This window comes from Phascolarctos cinereus, unplaced genomic scaffold (genome assembly GCF_003287225.1).
Source record: "Phascolarctos cinereus isolate Bilbo 61053 unplaced genomic scaffold, phaCin_HiC Scaffold_4;HRSCAF=312, whole genome shotgun sequence".
In the NCBI taxonomy this organism is placed as follows: domain Eukaryota; kingdom Metazoa; phylum Chordata; class Mammalia; order Diprotodontia; family Phascolarctidae; genus Phascolarctos; species Phascolarctos cinereus.
In genome coordinates this window covers 176,096,049-176,122,420 of record NW_027555847.1, presented here as the reverse complement: position 1 = coordinate 176,122,420, position 26,372 = coordinate 176,096,049, and the positions used below count along the sequence as shown (strand labels likewise).

General features: G+C 38.2%; 1 protein-coding gene across 1 annotated transcript in view; it reads right to left on the bottom strand.

Annotated features, from left to right (window-relative positions):
• Window positions 1–508: 508 nt before the first annotated feature.
• Window positions 509–26,372, bottom strand: part of LPAR1 (lysophosphatidic acid receptor 1) — a 148,311-nt gene continuing 122,447 nt past the window's right edge. The window contains 1 exon segment of the mRNA XM_021001839.1: window positions 509–2,610. Within this exon segment, the coding sequence (XP_020857498.1) occupies window positions 2,309–2,610 (302 nt within the window). The 3' untranslated portion in view covers window positions 509–2,308.

The window sequence follows — 26,372 nt, the reverse complement described above, 5'->3', positions numbered from 1 at the left end:
GATTCATGTTTTTAAATGCATAAAATATGAAAGATCACAAAGGAAACCAATTATATTTAAATAGTTACCAAAATATATGTTTTTAAAAGTTCATGGATGCCAGCTTTGAGAAACCCTGCTTTAAAAATTTTTGATTCTAGGGGCAGCTAGGTGGCACAGTGGATAGAGCACTGGCCCTGGATTCAGAAAGACTTGAGTTCAAATCCAGCCTCAGACACATAACACTTACTAGCTGTGTGACCCTGGGCAAGTCACTTAACCCCACTGCCTAGAAAAAAATTTCTGATTCTGTCCTTTGAACCCATTTCAAAGTTTATATGTCACTGTTAAGAAATTAGACCACTTAAAAATATAATTCCATTTTTGTTCCTGAAGGCCTCTGTTTCAGGATCAAACTCAAGAAGCAACCACAGCAGAGAAATTCAGGAGAGGAAGCTGTTGGGAATCAACATAAACCATGTTGGAAGGGTCTTAAAGAGAAACACCAATCACGACCAACACCACAATGTCATATACTCATTGAGAAAATTTTATTAGTGGCTTAGTATTTCATTTTCTTCCCTTAAAAGTTAAACTAGCCCTCCTGTTTCCCAATGTATTTACATTAGTGAAAATTCCAGGGCTCATCTTCTTGCTCACATTAACATTTTATGTTTTAAATAAAATGTGTCAATGTCAATCTCAGTAAGATTTTTGCACTTCCTCTCTCCTGCTCTCAACTCTCTGCCCTTCTTGTGCCAAGTGCTCCAAACTTAAACTTTACCTTGAGTCCCTCTGAGCTTAACAAGTACTCTACACTTTCCTCTTGTCTGCCTTCTTCCATTTCTCCAGACCATTCTTGTGATTGTGTCCTTTCACATATGATCTCCTGTGTCACACCAATGCACTTACTCACAGCCCTTACACTACATAATATCAGAACAGCTAACAACATCAAAGCATCTATTAGGGGGGAAGCCTGGGGAGATGACACATAATACAGCCACATACCCACTCCCACTTTTCAGATATAAGTGCCCAAGCTATTTAATATAAAGGTCCTTTATTCACTACATTTCACTGATAAGAGGCTTCTTCACTGTATAGTTTATGGTACTTTTGATTTCTTTGTAATTTCTTTAAACTTATATCTGTTTTTCAAGATCTGGACATTAGACCAGCGAAACAAAATCCTGTTAGCTATATTAATAGATTTTATTTCTTTTGTGGCAGCTTACTATTTCTACTTAGATTTGTTCTAAAAAACAAAAAACACTGTGCCTCAATGTAACTCAAGTAACCACTGTTCTTTAAGGAAAAATGGGCAATTTAATAAGGTGCCCTTAAAAATGCCACCCACTCAGTGCAAAAACAGAAAATTCCTTTTTACAAAGGTAAAACATGACATGACATTTCTCAATTTTTAAAAAATCCCTTTGTAATGGACAGGTGATGAGAAAACACTCACTTATCATAAATATATTTAAAAATAATATTGTGCTTCATTTCCCCCCCCATGATTCTGTTCTCTTAGAGCACAAATCCCATCAGTGATAAACTAAGGACCCTTGCATATGTTACATACTTGGTACCACAAATGAGAAGTTAAATACCATGAGACTAGAATACTATTTATTTCATAATCTAAACAAATACTGGAATTAGATCTAGGCTCTTCTGTTTTCTAGAAGATTTTACAATGAGCATCTTTTTTCTTCTTTCATTAAAACAACTGCATAAATACATTACACGCATGCTTTTTTTTAAAAAAAAGAAATAATTGTAATTTACATTGCTTTCCTGTTTTCTGCATCAGGAAAAAGAAATACTGAAGTTATGGTAGTGTAGCAAAAAATACGAAGACTATGATCTCTCTATGCATAAAATATCCATCAGAAGCATGCTGATAGGCATAAACATGACATTTATTACATGAAATGTATTCTTTTAAAAAAGGGGGGGAGGAGCCTAAGTTTCTACATGTAAATGAAGTTAAACAGGCACAAGCATAATTAATCAGAACTGTTTTCAACTGGCACCAAAACAAAGCAGTCTTTGAAAATCTAATCAGTGTAGTCTAAAGAGACCTTCTGTGATCTAGTTATGAATTCCATTACAAGGAATCAGCTTTCTACTTTTAGCAGGGAGAGGAGAAAGAGGATGAGTGTTTTTGCATATGCCAGTTCTCATACATGACCAGTCTTGTGCATGAGTGGGTTTTCTAGAAACCAATACTGTAGTTGATTAGTGTTGAAAGACCTCAGTTTGTTATTCTCCCCTGGTACTCCCTCAGCAGTCTATGGCTGGTTCTTCATTTACCATTTGGTTTCTACACAACAGAATGGTCATTGCTATGAACTCCAGCCAAGATGGTGTGGTTGAGTGAAGATGCTGAGCGATCTGAGCCATCAGTGGGTCCATTGGCATTCTCATTCCGCTGGCAGCAGAGGATCTGTCTGAAGGTGGCACTCATTTCCTTGTCACGGTAAGAATAGATGATGGGATTCATGGCAGAATTGAATTCAGCAAGAAGAAGGAAAAATTTTTCATATGCCAGGACATCACACTGAGGACAGCAGACGTCTAGAAGTAACAAGACTAACCCAGGAGTCCAGCAGATGATAAATGCACCTAGCGAGAAGAGGTAGAAAGAAAAAAGAAAGATTTAATAATTTTTGATAAGCAACCACACAGTATGATTTCTCTAGCCAATGACTTCAACATGGAATGTTTATAAGAGTCTGGCTACTTCATAATAAAAACTAAGAAACAGTAATAAAAAACTCAGATTTATACAGCATTTGAAGGCTTACAAAACAATTTTCTCATGACGACCTTGAGATAAATCATCAAGTTTTACATTCTTTAACAGATAAGGAAAAAGAAGCTGAAAAGGTTTGCCGAGGTGGTTGTATCTAAAGGACTGATGTGACAGAAATCCATTTCGTTGGTTTGGCAGATAAAAGGTTATTCAGACCATATAGTTTAGGCAGTTGTTCACATGGCCCTCGCTGCAGGAATATTTGGGTTGCCCTGGGTCAGGAACCAACATAACCCTTACTTTAGTGAACCAGAAAGAAGTCATGAACACTTTCTAAGCATTCAGAGTTTCGAGTCAAGGTAACCTGAGGGAAAAGACCTAAAACATGTCTTTGTGACAAGATAGAAGTTCAAGAGAATCTTGTTTTTAAGTGTAAGGAAAACTCCCAGCAAATATGACTCTTAAATTAAAGTCCTCACTGACTTGGAAGGCCTCAAGAAGAAAAGCTGAATGAATGGTACTGTATTACTCTTGGCATGCAGTGAGCCAGTAAAAGAGACAGAGAAAATAGGTGTGATGGTCATTAGTACAAATAAGTCCTTGAAAAGAAAGCATGAAGGAGAATTTGTAGAAATGGGGTGCTACATGTGCTAGCAATGACCTATAGGTCAGACCAGCTGATATAAAGAATGTGGCTGACTACCACAAGACAATCACTTATTGGCCACCGTGACAGACTTAAGATTGACTATGCCTTTACAGATGAACAGTACATGTAGGGAGGACAGGTTATACCTCCCTTCCTACAGAATTGAGAGGTTTTACAAGGAAGATATTATATAACTAAAGTGATAGAATTGGGGTCTAAGGACTCAGGAAAACCATGGTTCAAATTATACTTTTGTCACAAGCTCTGTGACCTAGACAAATTACTCAACCACTCAGACCCACTTCCTCCATATGTAAAATGAAACGGTTGGATTGCTCTTTCAAGATCCCTTCCAGTTCCAAATCTATGGTGTACAACAACAAACCAAATCCATTTTGATTTCACTAATTTAGTACTAATTTTCTGTTTTAAGATTCTGTAACTTAAATGATATGAACACTCCCCTCCACCTATATAAACAGAATCTGTTTGTGAATTAGTTGAAAGTAAGCATGAGCTACTAAGCACCATCCCCCAACCCCACCCCCAATCCATCACCCAGAGGCCAAAATTTTACTTTATTACTTTTAAAGCAGAGACTTTTTGTTCTTTTCTTTATCTCCAAATTCTCTCTATTCTCCTCCTCTCTCGCCTGCCCAATGAGAATCCAAGAAATACAAAACTAATTACAAATACATATAGTCATGCAAAACAAATTTCTGCATTAGCCACATTGAAAAACAAAAGCCAAGAAAAAGAGATAGGCTTCAATTTGTATTCTGAGCTCTTTAGTTCTATCAGGAGATGGAGAAATTGTTTCATCAGGAGATGGAGAAACTGTTTCATCACGAGTCTTTTGGAATGGAGATTGTTTGACCAGAGTTCCTAAGTCTTTCAAAGTTGATTATCTTTACAATATTGCTGTTACTGTGTAGACTGTACCCCTGGTTCTACTCATTTCACTTTGCATCAGTTCAGATAAATCTCAGGTTCCTCTGAAACCATCCCTTTCATCATTTCTTACAGCACAATAATATTCCATTACATTTATATACCACACCTTGTTTAGTCATGCTCCAATTGGTGGGCATCCCTTTAGTTTTAAATTCTTTACCATTACGAAAAGAGCTACTATAAATATTTTTACACACACGGGTCCTTTTCTTCTTTCTTTTATCTCTTTGGGATATTGGTATTGCAGGGTCAAAGAGTATGCACAATTTATTAGCCTTTAAAGGTGTAGTTTCAAATTGCTTTCCAAAATTAGTTCACAACTCTACCAACTACTGTTGAAGAACTGTACCTGTTTTCCCACATTAGTGGGACAAACTTAAGGATGAGTCTCTGAACGAACCTAGGCTTGTCTTTGGGGAAGGAAAAAAAAAGACAATATGTTCCAAAGCCTTTACAACTCGGTAGGGCCTGCCAGAGTTTACCCTAGATGGCATAATTCTTGAGAATCTAGGATTCCCTCTGCCCCATGAAAAGACATTCAAAGGGGCAGCTAGGTGGCACAGTGGATAGAGCACTGGCCATCCTTGAAGTCAGGAGGACCTGAGTTCAAATCCGGCCTCAGACTAAACACGACACTAGCTGTGTGACCCTGGGCAAGTCACTTAACCCCAACTGCCTAAAAAAAAAAAAAGAAAAAAGAAAAATGTTTCCAAAAAAGAAAAAAAAGAAAAGCCATTCAAGTGGAACTTTTGGTGGAGACTATTTCTAATATATTCGAATTTTGCTACTTTGGCAGTTCTGAGTTGATGTTTACTTTTGCATCAAATATAAATAACACTTACTAAGCAAACAAAGTAGCATGGTAGGAGGCATATTTGCCCTACTTAGATTCACAAAATCATAAAGTTTTGAAGCTAGAAGGGAAATTAGAGATAATCTAAACTAACCACTTTTGCTTAAAAGAGCAAACTTCTGAGAAAATTATTTTGTCGTCTATGTGGACAGGAAGGCTGCATTCATGAGCCATAGCATATGTGAAACAAGGAACTCTACTCAAGACACACCTGTAACAATATGTAACAGAAGGTAAGACAAATGAAATGGTCCTTAAAATCAATTTAAAATTCAGGTCTACACTATTTGGCCATCTTCCCTTTTAAAGTTTACTTTCCTTCCAACTAGACTGAATTAGTAAGGCTTTACTCTAAATGCAAATGAAATAGTACTCTAATTTAGGGACCAAAACCTCAAAGTATCCCAAACTGAACTCATTCCTCACTCCCCACCACACCCCCTCCATACACTTTTGTGGATGCAATCTTAGAACAGAGGTTCTCAAACTTTTTGGACCAAGGACCCCTTTATACTCCTAAAAACTGAGGAGCTCCCAAAGACCTATTGTTTATGTAGGTTATTGCTAAATCCTTTATATTAGAAATAAAAGCTTCTTATGTAAATACTTTTGACCTCACAGACATCCTGAAAGGACTTTCCAGGGTACCCAGACTACACTTTTGCAAATCACTGCCTTTGAGTCTTCTTTATAAAAAAGATTCCCCCATGCCTGTAATTTGCACCCTCTTTGCCCAAAAAGTCCTTTTCCTGAAGCTCAGCTACAACCTTCTCCATGAAATTATCCCTGATACCTCCCCCAGCTTAGTTATAGCCTATCCTCAAATAAGTGCTTTGTGCAGATCTCTCCTTTGACCCTTTCACTTTCTACTTTGTATCATATTTACTTGTATATACGTCTTATTCCTCATGTTGACATGTAAGATCCTGAGGGGCAAGGAATGTATTGTTTTTGTCTCTGTATCCTCAAATTCCAGCAAAGTCTAGTCTTTAAATGTATTTCCCTTTCGTAAATTTTCAGAGGGGAAATTAAAAATAAAGTCAGAGAATATTTTCTCCAGAAAGCTCTTTTTTCTACAAGAGGTGTACAAACCAGATTAAAATGTAATTGGGAAATGTTGGACAAAATAAATAAAATATAATATAGATAACATTAATTTGTGATTTTCCAAGTCATTATGTGCTGCCAGGTATTTATTTCTATTTGAGTTTGACACCACTATTATATAACACATTCTTCTATTCTACAACTATTTCTATTTATTGATTTAATTTTATAACTGCTGCTTTCTTCAAAGACAGTCCAAGTTGCTTCGATTTCAAATAAATACACCACCTTAGTTTTTCCTTCCAAAGAGGTTTCCACTATCAGGAGATAATTACTAAGAAGCTGTTTCCACCTCAAGTGTTAACATTAATAGAGCTGTCACTGGGTGTCTTGTGAATAAAGCCGCACTTTACAGGCCTGATAATTAAAACAGAAAACCAACCATAAAGGGGGGGAAAGGGGATATCTCCTTGGGTGGCTGGGAATAAAGCATCAGTCAGAGAGAAGCATGGAAGAAAGTTATTCCCAGGGAAAACAACTGCTTAATTCTTGCTAATCCAAAGTAGCCCTATTACGCAATTTACTTAGAAACTAACTAGACCCACACCCTTCATGAATTGGATATCTTTTTAAGTTTTAAGTTTTCTTCTCTTTTTAAAGCTCTATTCAGTGAAAATTCAGAGCCTACACAGACACATCAACATTAACACCACAGCCCTATTTTAATGATGGAGATAAAATGTTCTCATTAGAGGAAAGAAAACCTATCTCATAGTTTAGATTATGCATTCTTTCTTTAAAAGACAATGACCAAAGACTGTGTAGAAATCCATCTCCTTTGAGCAAAAATTCTAAATATCTCTAACAAATTTCCATTTTTAAAACATTGTTCATTTAAAACATTTTTAAAACATTGTTCAGGATTCAGATATAGTCCACAGTGGCTCTTCTAAACCTTTTCATTCCTCCTTAAACCTCCCATGGGTCAAATCCCACTCTCTCAGCAGAGAACCTTGTCTCATATTTTACAGGGGCAAAAAAGAGTTCCTATCTATTTCATAGCACTCAGATGCCTTCTGCCACAGTCTTCTCCTTTACCCCTGTCTCACATGATGAAGTGGCCTTATTCCTTACCAAGGCTAATCCCTCTACTTGTTCAAGAAATTCCATTCCAGCCCATCTCCTTTGACATATTGCCCTCTCTGTGTCACTTATTTTCAATCTCTTTCTTTCTACTGTCTCCTTCCCTATTGCCTACAAACAACTTCATAACTCCTCCATCCTAAAACCCTCATTTAATCCTTCCATGCCCCCAACTATATTAACCCTTACAATCTGGCTTCCAACTTCATTCTACTGAAACTGCTCTCTCCAAAGCTGCCACTGATTTATTTGCCAAATTAAGGCCCAAATTGGCCTTTTCTCAATTCCCATTCTCTCTGACTTCTCTGCAGCCTTTGACATTATTGATCACCCTCTTCCCCCCTCATACTCCCTTCTGCCTAGGTTTTCATCACACCACTCCTGCTCTCCTGTTCTTCTATTTATCAGATGACTGCTTTCCAGGATGCTTATCCAGTTCATAATTCCTAACCACAGGCTTCCCACATTGGGCTCTTTTCTCTTCTCCCTCTATACAACGTCACTTGGTGTTGTCATCAGCTCCCATAGATTTAATTGCCATTTCTATGCTGATGATTCTAAAATCCACTTATCCTGCTCTCACCTTTCTACTGACCTCCAACATCACAACTCCAACTGTCTTTCAGACATCTTGACCTGCACGTCCAGTAGACATCTTAAACGTAACATGTTCAAAATGGAACTCATTATCTCTCCCTGCCAAACTCTCCTCACACCCTCCTAACTTATTATTGCTGAGGGCACCACTATCCTCGCAATCCAGGTGTTATTCTCTACCCTTCACTATTATCCCCCATATCCAAGGTCTGTTGAAACCTGGTAAAGGCCTCATCACCTCATACTTGAACATCACAATGGCCTACGCCAAGCAATTCTCCATTCAACTGCCATGGTGATTTTCCTAAAGCCCAGATTCAATCATGCCACCCTCCCTACTCAGAGAACTCTAGTGTCCCCCTCTTGCCTCCAGGTTTCAATGTATAAAATCTTCTACTTTGCATTCAAAGCCCTTCACAGCCTATACCTTCTGCTACTTTTCAGTCTTCTTATGACTTGTTCCCCATCACATACTTTTTGATGCAGTGGCAATGATCTCCTTGCTGTTTCACGAACAAGACACTCCATCTCTTGGATCTGGGCATTTTCCCTAGCTGTCTTCCATGCCTGGAATGCTCTCACTCAACTCCCACTTCCTGGTTTCCCCCACTTCAACCAATACCACATCTTCTAGCCTCTAGAATCTAGAGGAAGCCTTTCCCAAATCCTCTTAATTCTAGAGCTTTCTTAGTTATTTCCTGTTTATCTTCACATAGCTTATTTGTATATGTGTACACATATATATATACATATACACACAAACAACTATATCTATATGTATGTGTGTGTGTGTGTGTGTGTGTGTGTGTGCGCGCTTGCGTGCCTGTATGTCTCCTCCTAATATTACACCAGGAGCTACTTGAGGGAAGGGACTGCCAAGTCAAGGGACTGCCTCATTTTGTATCCCTAGCACTTAACACAGTGCCTGGTATATAGTAGGCACTTAATAAATGCTTAATGACTGACATTTACTATCCATATAAACAGAACAAGGTGAAATTCACTGAAGAACAGAAAACTCAAGGCTGAAATTGCACTTGAAAATATTAAAGTATATGAAAATGCAACGAGAGAGGTTGCATGATATCACAGATAGAAGGCTGTCTTTGGTGTCAAGAAGACCTATGCTCAAATCTTGCCTTTGGCAAATACTAGCTGTGACCATGAAAAATTTATTTCACCTCTCAGTGACCCAGGGAGTTTTTTTATACTATCAGTTCCAGATTTATTGAGATCTGTATTGGTGAAAGGAATTTCCATACCAGGAGAAATCACAATCCTGGACCCAATCTCCCCAATCCAACCTAACTTAAAACTAAGTTTTCTTTGAATGTGTCAAAATTAAAAGCCAAAAGCAAATTCCTCCATGTTTCATTTTATCAAGAAAATTCATAGAATGAGTATTATTGATGTTGAGTCGTTTCAGTTCTGAACAACTGAATATTCTTCATGACCCTATTTGGGGTTTTCTTGGCAAAGATACTGGAGTGGTTTGCTATTTCCTTTTTCAGCTCTTTTTATAGATGAGGAAGCTGAGGCAGACTGAGTTAACTGACTTACCTAGAGTCAAATAGCTAGTAAGTTTCTGACACCATATTTGAATTCAGGAAGATGAATCTTCCCGAGTCCAGGTATGGCACTGCTCCACCTAGCTGCCCCTAGGATGAGTATTAGCCTTGATTAGTAAGAGCTTTTTAGTAGCAAATTCAGATACATATTTAAACAACTTGAAAATATTTAAGAAATATTTTAGAGGCAGCTAGGCGGCCCAGTGGATAGAGCACCGGCCTTGGGGTCAGGAGGACCTGAGTTCATCCAAATCTGGCCTCAGATGCATAACACTTACTAGCTGTATGACCCTGGGCAAGTCACTTAACCCCACTGTGTAGCCCCTCCCCCCCAAATTTAAAATTAACAGTCAATTATATTATCATTAATACCTCACATTTGTACAGATCTTATGACTTTCAAAATGCTTTCTTGTACCATCTGATTTAATCTTCTTAACAAGCCTGTGAGATGTATTGTTGCTGTTGTAACTTTTTGTTTCGTTTGTAGTGGCAAAAACCTAGAAACTAGGGATTCACCAACTTGCAATGGAATACTATTATGCCATGAAAAATCATAAGAGGGAAACCTGAAAAAACTTATATGAGCTGATAGAGCGAAGTTAGCAGAACCAAGAAAACAATTTATAAAAAAAAAAAACTTTGAAAGACTCACAATTCTGATCAATGCAGTGATCAACCACGATTCCAAAGCAGTGATGATAAGGCGTGATGAACTGCCCTTTCCTTGTGGCTACACCCAATCTCCCCTCCATTGTCTTACCTCCCTTTGGCCCCTGGCCATTTCCCACACTTAATCCTAGCTAGGCTCCATTGTCCAGGTCCCAAGAGTTCTGTTCACCCCAGCTTACTGGCCATTCCCATCCAGATCTCCTTAGACCCCTTGTCCAGTCACCCCAAACTACTTGGCCACTCCTAGATCCCTCCCACAGTCTTTCTGAATATAAGGTCCACCTTGTATCCATTGAGATGCTCAGATTCTTAAAATCTAGCCACTGGTCAGATTCTTATAATCTAGCCAATAGCTTACTAATGTTCAGACTCCTTAAGAGTCTGCCCAATATGACAGATGTTCTAATAAACCTTGTCTTTGGCTGAAAGAAGGCTTGGGTCGAATTCTTTCGGACAGGACCCACGTGTTGTGATATTGGGGTCCCAGCACCCCTGAACCCCTAAACCACATCATTTTGGCCCACTTTTGCTGTGGAAACATACTTACAGAATGGCCTTTTTAAATAGAAATTTCTGAAATATTTCCTCAAAATGTCTGATATAAGGCTGTATTTGATGCTTCACCATGAAAAAAGTTTGAAGGACTAAAGACACAAAACAAAGCATACAGTTTTGATGGCAGTTAATGTAGGAATTTGTTTTGCCTCATTAGACATAGATGTCACAAGAGCTTGCTTTGTTTTTCCTTTCCATTTCCAAGTGGGAATGGGAAGAAGAGGAATAGGTATAGAGTGAAGAAGAAAAAGAAAATAAGTGTGGGTCCTTAAGTCAGCTGTTGAAACAATGAACAGAAGAAATCAGAAGGAAGGCCAGGAAGAATGACAGACAAGCAAAACAACTTTGCAAGCTCCAGAGTGAACTGATCATGTACTTAAAAAGAAAAGCAAATAGTATATGGAGAGCAACAGTTCCATGTACAATCCTCTATTTCTGTTCTACTATGTATATGAAAATGCCCATTTTATTTGGTATTTGTCAAGTTTAGTATATGTATATATATATGTGTGTGTGTGTGTGTGTATATACACACACACACACACACACACACACACACAAATTTTAGTTACCCCAAATTGCTGAATGGTTTCCTATTAGTGATATAGCTTTTGTAGAAAATGGAGTACACTTGTATATATTACAGAATCATCACGTTATAAGAGGTGAGGAGTGACAAATGTGAAGGAAGTAAGGTATGCAAAGCTCAAGAGTGTGGGGGACATTTTCACAGGGTGGTGGTCCAAAGATGTCCCTATTTCTCTACCCCTTTTGCTGATATTATAACACTTGCCTGGGGCTCCAAAGCTGTTACCTACAGCCGACTCTGCCAAGAAAGAAGGATGTGCAGAATGAGGACAAAAAAATTATAGCCTACTTAAGGAGAATGCCCCTTCCAAACGAAACTTAAACTTATTTTCTGTAGTACAAGAGCCTATTTTCACAGCATTGGAGTCAAGTTCTCAATGTCACTCAGCTGAATCATGCCAATCAGCTGTTTGTTTTCTAAGGTTACTTTGCTCAATTTAATACAGCAATCTTTATGCATGGAACACGGAGGCCAAAGTAAGAAGCAAGTAGGGGGCGGGGAGAGAGTGCTTTGAAAGGGCAGACCTCCTTGGCAACATCTGAACTGTTTGATGAAGAAAACAGAAAACATTTCCAATTCATCTGGTGAATCTGTGTTTTTCTTAAAAGCAAAAAGCAGACATCCCACAGATCCGAAAACAAGTTAGGCAGGGTAAATGGACTTAACATTACTGGCTTAGTGAACAAGTCAGACTTTATGTCTGGGTAAGCACATAGTCTAATTTTATTCCATCTTTGCAACTTTCAAGCTAATACCTTTGCTACTAAAACACACTTACAAAATGGCCTTTTAACTAGAAACCGCTTCTGAAATTTTTGCTCAAAAGGTCTGACATGAGGCTAATGTTAATACTGCACTATGAAAATGGTGATCTTATTTTTTAACTCCCAAAATGGGATATGATTGAAAAAGAACATTCCTTTTCCAACACCTCATTGAAATCACTTTTCTTTCCTTAAAATAGAAGCTGGCTATTACAATATCAACACACAAAATTTCTTAAAAAAAAAAAAGCAAGCTCTATTCCCACATCTGGCAATTAAATGAGGGTTGCATTTTAATGAGTGTCCAATGTTTTGACTGCTAAGCCATTTACAGAACTGTGAAATAAATTAGTTACTTTGAACTCCGTTTTTCAGAATGATGCACAGGTATCTTAAGACATTTAGACCATAAATATAAGATAACATTCAGTGTCTCTCTTCTTCCTTTCTTCCTACCCAATCCTGCTGACATCAAGCCTTAAGGATGACAGGATCTCAGAATTTTAGACTCAAGAGATTTTTCCCCAGGTTTCTCACCTAAAGAATGTAAGCTCATTGAGGGCAAGATTTCTTCACTTCTCTATCTCAAACCCATAGCAGTGAACACATAATAGTTGCTTATTAATTGATTGCAAGATTCTTACTGCCAGTATCAGATGAAATACTTTCTTTACCCATTCTCATCTACCTTTCACAAATTGCCAGTCAAAATATTCCTGCCTGGAGCCCACCATTCAGTCTAATGATGATTGCTCTTCTCAGACAGCAGATTCAAAGACATCTCCAAAGCCTGCTAGTGAATTCAAGGTCACCTGCTCTCAACAATGAAATGTGGAAATAGAACTTTTATATTTTATTATATAATATACTAGATTATAAGGTATAATATAATATAAATATTATATATTATTATAATTATGTTAATATTATAATATATAATATATTTTATAAAAGAATGCACAGGTGTATTTTTATTTAATGTTACTGAATGAGATAGCCTGGTATGATGTGAAGAAGGCTCCCTCAGAGACCTGATTTACTCATGCAACCTAAGCACTTCTGGGCACTGCCATCTGCCATCACTGTGATACCCTTAGTTGACCTTTGAACCTGCTGCTTTGCGGCTGAACTTTCTCTTATTTGCTTTCTTGCACAATTAGAGAGGAGACTTCTTGAGAGCAGAGATGATCCCACTTTTTCTATTTGTATCCCCAGTGCTTAGCACGTAATAAATGGTTTTTAAAAATTTATTATTCTTGCTTTTGCATTCTATTAAGTAAATAGTATGATTACCATTGCTTTTGTCTTGCCATATCACTTAATACATATTTTATGTTTAAGATTTAATGATACTGCTACAATTTTTTTTAAGTTATAAGCCTCCTTTCTTTGATCTCTTTGGAAAAAAAGGCATAGCAATGATATAGCAGAGTGAAAAGGTATATAGAGCGTAGTGACTTTCGGGGCACAGTTACAAATTGTTTTCCAAATGGATAGACCAGTTCACAATGACTGGTGAATCTTGGGCATGAGGAAAGTTATGTCTAATATACTTAACGTAACCGTGTTGTTTTCAGAACCCCCAAACCTAGATGCATTAGGCAGTCCTATTACAAAGCCTCATTAAATGTATACTCTCTTTTCTTTAAGCTGAGATTCACAGAATGTTTATAAAAATAATACACTTCATATCTCCTAAGGAATATATGCTACACTTCCTGGAGAGATGTATTCAGCCACTAGAGGGATGAAATTTAGAGAAGAAAAAGAGAGCATTCTAGGACAAGGATGGAACTGAATTGCACTGAATAATTTTCAAAATCTTTGTTCTTTGTCAGGAAGGTAGGTTAATTTCCTCAGTGGAGGGAGTACTCACTGGGCATTATGTTGGGACAAAGAAAACATACAGAATAATACTTTATTACAGAATGGATTTCAGTGGTGGTGTGGAAAAAAAAGTGTTGCTAGGCATGGAGATGTATAGCTTTTGGGGCTGATTGATTTAATTTAGGATTTCTGAGCTACAGGAAGGATAACACCTACAAAAATATGGTGAGCCCCCAGGGATGGAATGCCATCAGGCTGACTAAGATTGGGGTGGAGTGGAGGTGGGGGGAGGGGGAGGAAGGAATAAGCATTTATTAAGCATCTACTATGAGTCAAGCACTGTGCTAAGCACCCATTTGATCCTCACAACAACTCTGGGAGGTAGATTATTATTATTATCCCCATTATACAATTGAGGAAACTGAGGCAGGCAGTGATTAAGTGACTTGCCCAGGGTCACTTAGCTAGTAAGTGTCACATTTGAACTGGGGTCTCCCTGACTCCAGGGTGAGCACTCTCTGCCCTGGGCAACCTAGTTGCCTCAAGGAGGGTTGAACCAGCCCAGGTCAGAATAACAAAGCAGGTTAAAGCTTCTGTCCAAATCAGGATTTTAATTAGGCTTATGAATGGCCATGGCACTCTCAGCCTGTGAGAGAGATCCAGGCTCAAAATATAAACAAGCAAAAAGAAGTATAAGTCTGGCAGTTTTAAAGACTTATAATTGATTTAAACAGTTGGGGAATGTAGAGCACAGACAAGATAGAGAAGAGGAAAACTTTATAAAAACTGAAACACATCTGCTCTAAAAACTATTAAAAGTTAACATGACACTCTCTACTTTTTTGCTCTCTTAGCCCATATTATCAATCTTACATACCCAAAGCAGTACCTCTGCCTTTCAGGAACCCAATCAAAGAAGACTAGCCTCTAAAAAGCTCAAACTTAACAAACCTGGCTCTTTTCTACAGTTTCATGCAACATTGAACAAAAAAACACTTCGTTTTACATATTTTCCCACCCCTAAATTCATATAAACTAGATGGAAGTGATGTGTGAGTTGGGGTTAGAAAGCTTTTGAAAGACTGTGGTTTGCCACAGTTTCTACATGAAATCAGGCAGAGCTTGGTTTTGGCTGTACTTCACGCTTCATTCTGTTTTTCAGACCAAAAACTTACACTGTTTAAATAATGTTTGAAGGTAAAAGGGGGGTTATTTTTTTTTATAAAAATTAAAAACATTGATTGCCAACTCAAACTAGCGAGATTTTAAAAGGTCTGGGTTAAAATTCTCACAAAAATTCAAAGAAAGCTTTTCACTTTGGAGGGAAAAAGTTATTTGTTTTCAAGTTTAAACATCAACAGCATTTCCCACCTCCCTCATTTTCAAGAACTATTCCAAAAAGGCCATTTATCTAAATTAAACAGGGAATTTCAGCCTGGAATAATTTACTTAAAACATCTAGAAAAAAAAAAGGAGAATGAGCTTCTATTACTTCATGCTTATTTTTTCTAATAGGTATGAATTATTAACACATAATAAAATAGTATTTCCTTTCAAATTTATTCCAGTTTAAAGTGAATAATCAATGTTACAACACGTAGTAATAATAACACTAGCATGATAGCTAGTATTTTATATAGTACCTACTACTATGGGCATTATGCTAAGGGCTTTAAAAATATTAACTCTAATTTGAGCTTCACAACAACCCTGGAAAGAAAGTGTTATTATTATCCTCATTTTACAGATGAGGAAACTGAGGCAGGCAGCTGTTAAGTGACTTGTGTAGGATCAAAAGGAAATAAATTTCTGAGACTGGATTTGAACCCAGGTCTTCCCAACTCCACGCCCATCACTCCATCCAATGAGCTTCCTTGTTGCCGCCATCCTTTTCATACGGAACACATTGAATAACAAATGCCTGCAGAATGATAGCCCCCTCCAATTTTGACTTTCATATTACTTTACCACTTAAGAAGTATGCTTATTGGGGTAGCTAGGTGGCACAGTGGATAGAGCTCTGGCCTTGGAGTCAGGAGGATGTGAGTTCAAATCCAGTCTCAGACACATGACACTTACCAGCTATGTGAACCTGGGCAAGTCACACTGCCTCACCAAAAAAAAGCAGCAAAAAAAAAGGATGCTTATTAAAACATACTCTATTGAATCAATAGTGTTAAAATTAATGATAACAAATAACAGTTCAAGTATTTGGCCTTTTCTGTTATCCACTATAATAATCCCATTTTCCCAAACAGTAGTAGTCCTACCCATTCTCAGATCCTGCTCCTGCCCTAAACGCATCTTAAGGGAAAAAAAGAAAGAAAAAGATCCTATCACCGCAACTTTTTCTTATTCTCAGTATTTCTTACCATCTTTGGACCATTCTGAGCTTCAGCACACCAACACTATCCTTATGGTATGTACAGTGCTTTTGCATTCATTCTACATCACGTGTCCTGGCTTCCAAGTTTGGCACATCTTTTTAATAAAATCAATTTATATAAAATTTAAAAAATTTTAAATAAATAAATTTATTTTAAAATAGAATAAATTTAATAAAATATATTTAATGATAACTTTTGTCCCATTCCCCCCCGCCCCACCCCACTCCCAGATGAAACCTTTTCTTTGTGACAAAAACTAAACAGACATCTGATACAGAAACCTTGTTTGACAATGTACGTACAATATTCTATTTGGGGAATTCCCATCTTTCTTGTGTGTTTTGTTTTGTTTTTTGGGGGCCAGAGGAAGCAATCGGTATTAAATGACTGGAACAGGGTCATACAGCTAGTAAGTATCTGAGGGCAGATTCGAACTCAGGAAGACACGTCTTCTTGACTCTAAGCCCGTTGCTCTATCCACTGCGACACATAGCTGCCCAATACAATTCTTCAGTACTTTTCTTTCTAATGTGTTCCTTCTCTGAAATTGACTCTCCCCATAGGCAGAGTGCATGTCAGACAAAGTTTAGCCTTCTTTTCCTTCTGTATGCCTCTTACTTGAGGCAGTTGCATAGCAGAATGGGGAGAGTACTAGGCCTGGGGTTAGGAAAACCTGATTTCAGATCTGACCTCAGACACTAAATGTGTGATCATGGAAACTCTGTCTCAGTTACCTCAACTGTAAAATAGGAATAATAACACCTCCCAGGGTTGCTGTGAGGTTCAAATGAGATATTTCAATAAAATACTTAGCAGTGGCACACAGTAGGTGCTTAATAAATGCTTGTTTCCTTCTATCATAAATTCTAAGATGGACTATTCACTTCTCCCCAAGGCTTCCATCATTTCTACTTTAAGAACTAGTTCCTTTTGGGGGGGGGATGAGGGAGGAGGCAGTGTGAAGGGAGTGTAATAATTAGCCCAGAAAAGTTCTTTTTGCTTCTTCTGCTTTGAAGAAGCATGATGTAGTAGGAAGGGTACTAGACTACACTTATAGTCAGGAAGACCTATGTTCAAATCCCACCTCTGATACCTGTTAGCTCTGTAACAATATTATTATTATTATTATTATTATTATTATTATTATTATCATTATTATTATTATAGAGCTTACTACATGCCAGGCATTGTGCTAAGCACTTACAATTATTTTCTCATTTGATCCTCACAAAAACTCTATTATTACCCCCATTTTACAGATAATGATGCTGGTGCTAATAACAACATTAATAACTAGCATTTATACAGTGCCTATTATATGCCAGGCACCGTGTTAACTGCTTTGCAAATGTTATCTTATTTGATCCAACAACTCTGTAAAGCAGGTGCTTTACAGATGAGGAAACTGAGGTAGAGGTGAGGTGACTTGCCCAGGGTCACAGTGCTAGTAAGATGTTGAGTCTTCCTACAGCACACTGTGCACTGTGATTCCACCTAGCTACCTATGGGTAAGTCACCTGACACGTCTGAGCTTCAGTTTCCCCATCTGCACATGGGATAATAATTCCCGTATGAATGACCTCACGTAGTTGTTCTACAGTTGAGAAGCCACCATTTGAAAAGAGCTTTACAAATTCTGAAGTGTTATATAAATATGCTGTAACTATTACCAAAAGGTAAAGATGGACCAAGTTAGACCAAGACAACATCACCTGTAAAAACAGTTTTAGTAGGAACCTACCCAGCCTTGTCATTACTACATCATATTATGCCTCCATACTAGGACACTGTCATTTCTAGCTGTAGTCCAGAAATTTGAATCTCATTCTCAGATACCATTTCCTTAACTGCCGTTCATATCTCTTGCCTTTCTCTCTAAAAGCCAAAAGAAAAAAACCCAAAAACAGTGCTGCCTTTCCTAAATGCAAGGAATAGTGTTGGCCTCTTACCCTTAAAACATATGCTTTGAGTTACATTGTTAGTAATAATGATCAGTTGCACTAATCCATCAGTACTCTCTCACTTGGTCCACTTATGACCAACCACACATATTTACTAGATAACTGTCCTAGGGGTCAATGAGGGTTCTGTCTTAGACTGTAGAACAGGCCATGAAATGAATCCAAGAATGAGCTCATACACACATACTTTACAACAGACCAAGAGAGATGATGGAACATAAGATGGAAAAAAACAAAATAACTCTTCTGAGAGGATTACAGATTTAAGAGCAGAAAGGAACCTTAAAAACTGCCTGGTGCAAGCCCTTTGTATTTTACAGATGGATGCAACAAATGAAGACTGAGGCTCAGAGACATCAAATGACTTTTCCAGAATCACATAGCTAACATCCAGCGAAACTAGATTCAAACACAGTTCCCTCTGGCTCTAAAGCCATTTTTCGGCTTTCCACTGTATCTCTGTCTCTCTGGATTACCAAGTTTCTGTCTTTAGTCTTCATTTTCAAATGACTCAGTCATTTTAACTGATAAAAATTTATTATTTGAACAATACCTGCACAACCAATTCTCTGAGGATTACAATAGATCTGTATTCATTTCTATGTTAGACCTTGATGATATCCCCAAAAGTTTACACCATTTAAGTCTCTTCTTCATAAAAGTAATTTACCATACCTACAGTGGCTAGATATTATTTGGTTTCTAAAAGTAGTAATTGAACTACAAATATACATCCACACAAAATGCAAGTGGGTTTGTCTTTTAAAAAAAGGAAAAATCAAATTTAGAGGCTTTATATTCCAACACCCTCATTTACAAAGGAACAACTTGAGGGTTGGAAATGTTAACTGACACCCAGAGTCACATAGCTTTTAAGTGTCTAAGGCAAGATTTGAACGTGGCTCTAAGTACAGCACTTTATTCGTATGAAGCCACATTGCAATATTGATGGTAAAGGCTCTAAGCTACTACCTTTTTTTTTTTTCAAGTGAGGCTACTAGGGGTTAAGTGACTTGCCCATAGTCACATAGCTAGGAAATATTATGTGTCTGAGGCTGAATTTGAACTCAGGTCCTCCTGACTCCAGGGCCAGTACTCTATCCACTGCGCCACCTAGCTGCTTTCTAAGCCAGAAAGTGATAATATACTTATTGTATGACTGTGAGCCATCTGTTACCAAGGCAATTTGAATAATATTTATCCCCATAAAGAGATAAATGACATTCCTTCTGGGGTCCAGCCCTAACCAAAAGCTCAACACAAACAGGAAGTTTTGATATTTATCTCCTTGCAATTGGTTATGCAACAGAATTAGTTCTTCAAAAAGCCAGTAAGACCACCAAATTGAAAAAAAAAGTTACATGAGCCTAAATCAGAACCAAAATCTTGCAAAAGCATCATGAAATATTGCTGATGACAGAATCTTGCCGAATCAGTACTTTGCCATTAATGTGCGATTGGCATGGACCAAAAGGATACTATGTTACTCAGTAGACAGGCAGAAAGAGAAGAGAAAAAAGGGTGGGGTTCCAATTCCTAATCTCTATTTTTGCCATCAAAAAGAAAAAAAAATGATTTCTCCTCCCCCCTCAAAAAAAATCTGAACATCTTTGAGGAATGTTTTTGCAACCTCATAAGCTTGTCTCATGAAAGAAGTTATATTTTTTAAATTAATGGTTATAACATTAATCGTTATCCACAAAGCTTTACAAATTGTGCTCAATAACTATTCTTTGCAAAATTGGCAATCTTCCCCATGACTGCCAAATGTCCTGGATTGACCTGGATTTGTGAAGGATTAAAAAACATTCTTGGCAGTGTGGGAGGTATTAATCTAGGAATACTCTTAACCACATCTCCTAAGCCACATCACAGATCCTACAACCAACAACCTCAGACTTCTTACATTTTAAAAATTGAACATTTAATTTATGTGTAAGATTTTATTGTTTCCAAAGTGGTTTGTATTTACAATATCTGTTACATAAATAACCTTCCAAGAGAGATTAAAAGCCTTCTATCTTTTCATTTAAAAAAATTTTTTTTTGGGGGAGGAGGGAGGTTATTGGGGTTAAGTGACTTGCCCAAGGTCACACAGCTAGTAAGTGTTAAGTGTCTGAGGCTGGATTTGAACTCAGGCCCTCCTGACTCCAAGGCCAGAGCTCTATTCACTGTACCACCTAGCTGCCCCCTATCTTTTCATTTTTTTTTAGAGAGCAACTGGAATGGAATAAGAATCGGTGACCAATGGGCGAAAGGAATTTTATCAGAATGCTTTCCTGCCTTCAGGTCTCATTCCCTAAACCTCCCTTATTGCATCCCATCCATCACAGCAAGTCTAGCTTTCTTCTGTTTAGTTGTTTTTCAGTCCAGTCCCACTCTTCATAATCCCATTTGGGTTTTTCTTTGCAAAAATACTGTTTGCCATTTCCTTCTCCAGCTCATTTTATGTATGAGGACACGGAGGTAAACAAGGTTAAGTGACTTGCCTAGGGTTACACAGCTGGCTTTTACTCAAATCTTATCTTAGTCTCTGTGAAGGCAAATGGCAGAGGGAGAGAGCTCTAACATTAAATAGAAGTCGGAAAAATTTCCTAGAAGAAATGCTTGCTTTGAACTCTAGCAGGTTCAGTAATCTAACCATTGCAAATGGACTACTTTATTCTAGAGGCAATCTGGCTGCTATCTTCACATAGCCAATGAATAAAGAACAACATGGGACATGGGGAGATGGGAACACATTCCTTTCAAATGATTTAAAACCTGGTTGCTTCAGTGGGTCAGATGGAAAGAGCACTGGATGGAGGTGAAGGCCTCGTTTTCAGACACTGCCACGATGACTTGCTGCCTTGGTGACTTTGGGGAGGTCACTTGCCCTCTCTGGGTCTCATAGGATCATGGATTTAGAGCTGCGAGATCACTAAGTCCAACCTCATGATTTTACAGGTGAGGGACCAAAAGGTTAAGGGACTATACCTGGGATCATAGAGACAGCAAGTACCTAAGGCAGGATCAGAATCCATGTCTTTCTGAACTCAATCCCAGTACTCACTATACAAATACATCACACTACAGCTCAGTTTCCTTCTATATATAAAACAAGGAGATCGTAACAGCTCCCTTCCTGCTCTACGATGTTGTCTCTAAGCTATATAAGTTAGGTTTTATGTGATGGTCGGCAATAAAAATCTTTCTTCTGCCCTCTCCATCCCCCCAACTTCCCAAGATATGCGATATGCATACATACAATATATATTTTGCATATATGCAAGCATACAAATACAATGACATAGCAGGAAATAATATATAACAGCACTAGCTTTTCTTAATATCGTGCTTTGGGAAATGAAAGTCTTAGCAATTTGGTGAGTTGATAGCTGGATCATTCAGATTACCACACCTTACGAGAAACCTCCCTACCTGCCCCCAAAAGGAATGGAGGCATTGATCATACTGTTATTCATTACTTTTTAAAAAATTATTTATTTAAACTTATGAAATAAAATAAACATTTTCATTTCTTACTTTAGACAGAGAATCAGAAACAAGTTTTGATTTGACATGGGGGAGAGGCAAAGGAAGGCTGAAGGACAGGGCTGTTCAGAAGGAACAACCTTCTTCAGGTCTATTTATAGCCTGACATTTGTCTGGTCCAAGGTAAAGACTAATTAAAAAAAGAGAATCATTTTATGTTTTTGACTGTTCTACTACCTATCAGATTTTAAGAGAAAACATGCAGACCACATGAATATAAACACACTGTACTATCTTTAAGTGGACTTTAGGCTGACCACAAGGGTTCATCGAAGGCCCAACATGTCTACTCAGCATGCTGAACCAAAGGCCTCACAAACCAGCACATTGTAAACACATCACAGAATCACAAAACCGAGGCTGGATCACCCAAGTCTTACCTAAGCATACCTATACAAGTAGTCACTCAGCATTTGTTTCTGTAGACCACCAGGGAAGGAAAACCCACTACTTTTAGAGGTAGCCCACTTCTTTACGACTTCTATCCATTTTCCTATTTCTCTCTCCCATTACCGTCCTTCAAATATTGGAAGCTCTCATGTTCCCCCTAAGTCTACTCTTGAGTTCCTTCAACTGTTATTAATATTTTATTATCCTGGTTGCCCTCTAATTCCTCTCATTACTGTGGTGGCAAACTGAGGACAGAATTTCATTTCACCCTGATCAACTCTGAAAAGCAAGAAGAACACATCTTACTCGATCTCATGCTATGTCTTGGACGCAGTGCTTTGTATGTAGAAAATTGCAATACAAGTTTAATAACTGAAGTGGAAAAAACATCCAATTCTAAACAAAACTAATCTTATTCAACATTCCTTCAGTTTAATTTTGATAGTTAAGTTTCACTACTAGAATCTAAAGAGTTAATGTGGTATTTCCAAGGATAAAGCTGTTTAACTCTTCTGGGCCTCAGTTTCCTCAGCCACAACATTAGGGGATTGGATTAGATGCTCTTTAAGTTGCCTCCAAAATTATATGATACTATGTCTGTGGGAGTCTTTTTTCAGGGCTGCTCATCCATCTTTGGTGTTCACCTTCACCCAGCTCTCACCTGCGGCTCCAAGAAGATGTAGTATATGGGGGTGTATGGGGATTCAGGGAGGACTAGCACCTCTGGTGTGAGGGAGCCCCTTTTCAGGGCTGCTCTTCCACCTTTGGGGTCCACCTTTACCCAACTCTCACCTGTGACTCGCAGAAGCCATAGCATACATAGCAACCACACCCTGGTAAAAAACGTCTTGGCAGATGAACTAAACCAGGCTGAGGGTAACTAACAGGTCTCAAGCCTGTCAATGAGTTAGGGGGATGTCTACCCCAATATGTGAAAACTTCCCACCACAGAATGGGCAGATGAGAAAAATTTATTCCAATGGCCATGAAGGCAGCTGAAGTGGGCCCTGTGGAGCGTTTAGAGCTTGGTCAGATATCAAAGATGCCAAAGTTATCCACGGCATCCCAGGCCACTGTCAGCCATTAGATCACAGATTATGCGGAGAAGAGTAACGCATAAGAGTTATGGCTTGCTCTTCATTCTCAAAGAGGACCATGACATCATGGAGGTGATGCCATGACATGCATTTAAATTAATTAGATTTAAGTGAGGGAGGGCTGTGCAAAGTCAGCCTCATTTTCTCCTCTGGAGCCAGATACACATCAGGATAACCGGAGATGATCCCAGCTAAGGTCTTTTAGCAGATCTCAGTTTGACTGAGGCAACACCCATTCAGTGATTAAGGCTGGCCACAAGATATTTCACATTTGATTTTAGAGATAACAGGGAGTCACTGGAGTTTACTGAATAGTGGGAGTGATACTGTCACACCTGCCCATTAGGAAGATCCGCTGAGAGCTGGGCAGAGGATGGATTAGGGTGGTGAGAAATTTGAAGCTGGGAGACCAACCAAAAAACTATTGCAATAATCCAGGTGAGAGGTAATGAGGGCCTGCACTGGGGTAGGAACAGTGTCAGAGGAGAAAAGGGAGCATATGAGAAATGTTACAAAGGTATAATCAGTAGAACTTGACAATAATTGTTTGGATACTGGGGAGAGGGTGGTAAGGGAGATAAGGAGTTGAAGACAACACCTAGAAAGTAACCCTGAATGACTGGGAAGATGGTAGTGCTTCCAATGCTTAGCACAGTGCCTGGCACATAGTAGCTGCTTAGTAAATGTTTGTTGACTGACTGACTGGTGCTCTGGACAATGATAATGAAAAGGGGGGGGAAGGAGGTTTAGGAGAATGATACTAAGTGTAGTTTTGGACTTGCGTTTAAGATATTTATGGTGCATCCAATTCATAGCGAATATGTTTGGAGATACAAAACTAGAGTGCAGGAGAGGGGTTAGGATTGTGTTAACTAGATTTGAGAATCAAATTCTTCAACTACAAGGCATAGAAAGGAAATTCTTTTTGAGAGTAACAGCCTGGTTGTCAAATATAAGCAAGGAAGTAGTAATCTTTAAGCCAACTGTGAAATAAATGGATTTCTTAGAGAGTTATGAATAACCTTAATCCCCATTCCCTATCCCCCAGAGATTCTTTATCTTTTTAGAATTCTGAGGTGGTTGTTTCTTCCATCTCTCTGAAGAGGGTATGAATTGAAACTATTTTTTTTTCTCCAGACACTACCTTGGTGATGATTTTCTCTACTTCTTTGTGATAATACAAAAACCAGGGTTGGAATCACTGACTTAGTATCTAATTTGTGTGTTTTTAAAAAGGAAATCCTGGGTCAATGATACTGATCATCATCTATTCCTGGTTTCACCACAGTCTGGTTCAGTGACCAAAGGCATTCTGAACTAACATTAGTATGGTGCATCTGTCACGTGACCCACAGAGGTTAACCTGATAAAATGAGGAAGCAATTGACTCCACCTTTGAAGGTGATCAGCAAGTACAAAGACCTATCTCAATCCAAAAATTTGGGCCTTAGGTCCATTTCCCATTAAGATGCTTTAGGTATTGGAAAGACTGAATTGATACAAAGTGAAGTGAGCAGAACCAAGAGAACACTGTACACAGTAATACCAATACTGTACTCAACTGTACTGAATTCTTCTCAGCAATACAATGATCTAAGACAATTCCAAAGGAGTCATGATGCTATCCACATCCAGAGGAAGAACTGATAGAGTCTGAATGCATATCAAAGCATACCATTTTTCACTTTTTTGTGGTTCTTTTTTTTTAATCTACGTTCACAACATGGCTCATATGGAAATGTTTTGTACGACTGTACCTGTATAACTTATATCAAATTGCTTGCTGTCTCAAGGAGGGGAGGGGAAGGAGGGAGAGAATTTGGAACTAAAATTTTTTTTAATGAACGTTAAAAATTGCCTTTACATGAAAAAATAATTTTTTTTAAAGAGATGCCTTAGCTATAAGATTTGGATCTAAGAAAGAGGTGGTTGGGTTTCTTTTTTCTTTTACTGCTAGATGTCAATTAGTGTTATTAATGAAACTCCTGAAATGGTTTCATGTATTTTAATTTGTACTATTCAAAGTTATAATTATGTAATACTTGGTAACTGGCTCCAGCTCAAAGGAAATGTACAATGCGAATTCAAATAATGGGGGAAGGGGGCTCACTGTTGCACTGATCAAGACAGTAACTCCAGTTTTCCAGAATTCAGAAACATAAAGAGCTATTGAGGATAGTGATTGCCTGCTTTGTTCTTCAATCTGCTGGTAGTACAATTTACTCTGATACATGTACAAGGATCACAGATCTTTCCGAATAACAAGGGGGCCTATGTGGCTAAACGCTAGTAGGAGTTGTATTTCATTCCAGCATGGGAACCAAAGAAGCTAACTCAAGATCAGGACTGGACAGCAGGGTTTTCCAGCTAAAGGGAGAACTTTAAGGCTCTCTTTCTAGAGGAACTAGAGCCATTAAAATCTACTTTATCAGATGCAAACCTAATAGAGCTATCCTTAGGATTATGTGCAAAACTATAATAACTCTCATTCAGATGGCTCCTTCGGTTTTACAAAGTATTGTTTCAATGACACTATGAGTTAGGAATTGAGGATTGGGTCTTCCATTAGGTTGGGTAAACCCCCAGATCAACTTGTTAAAGGATGTGGACAACAGTCCCACAGGATGTATGGATGGGGTTGTGAGCTGCATCCTACTGAGATCACAGATCTCTTTGAATATAAATATTATCCCACTGTGCAAATAAGGAAACTTAAGGTCAGAGACCTTAAGTTACTTAAGTAGGTGTTACAACTGAGATTTGCCTGACTCAATATCCCATCCTCATTCTACTTGTTACCCCAGGTCTCTACTGATGTATATGACTCAACCATAGCCAAAAATGTATCACCTCACAGCCAACCTTCTGATGACAAACCTTTCCACACTTACATAGGATGGTTATGGGATCATAGAACCAGATAGGGAAGAGAGCTTAAAGGTTACCAGTCCAAATCCCTCATTTTACAGATGAGGAAACTAAAGCCCAGAGAGATTAAAGAAGTCAGTCTCAGGGTTCATGACTCCAAGTTCAGCACTATCAGGC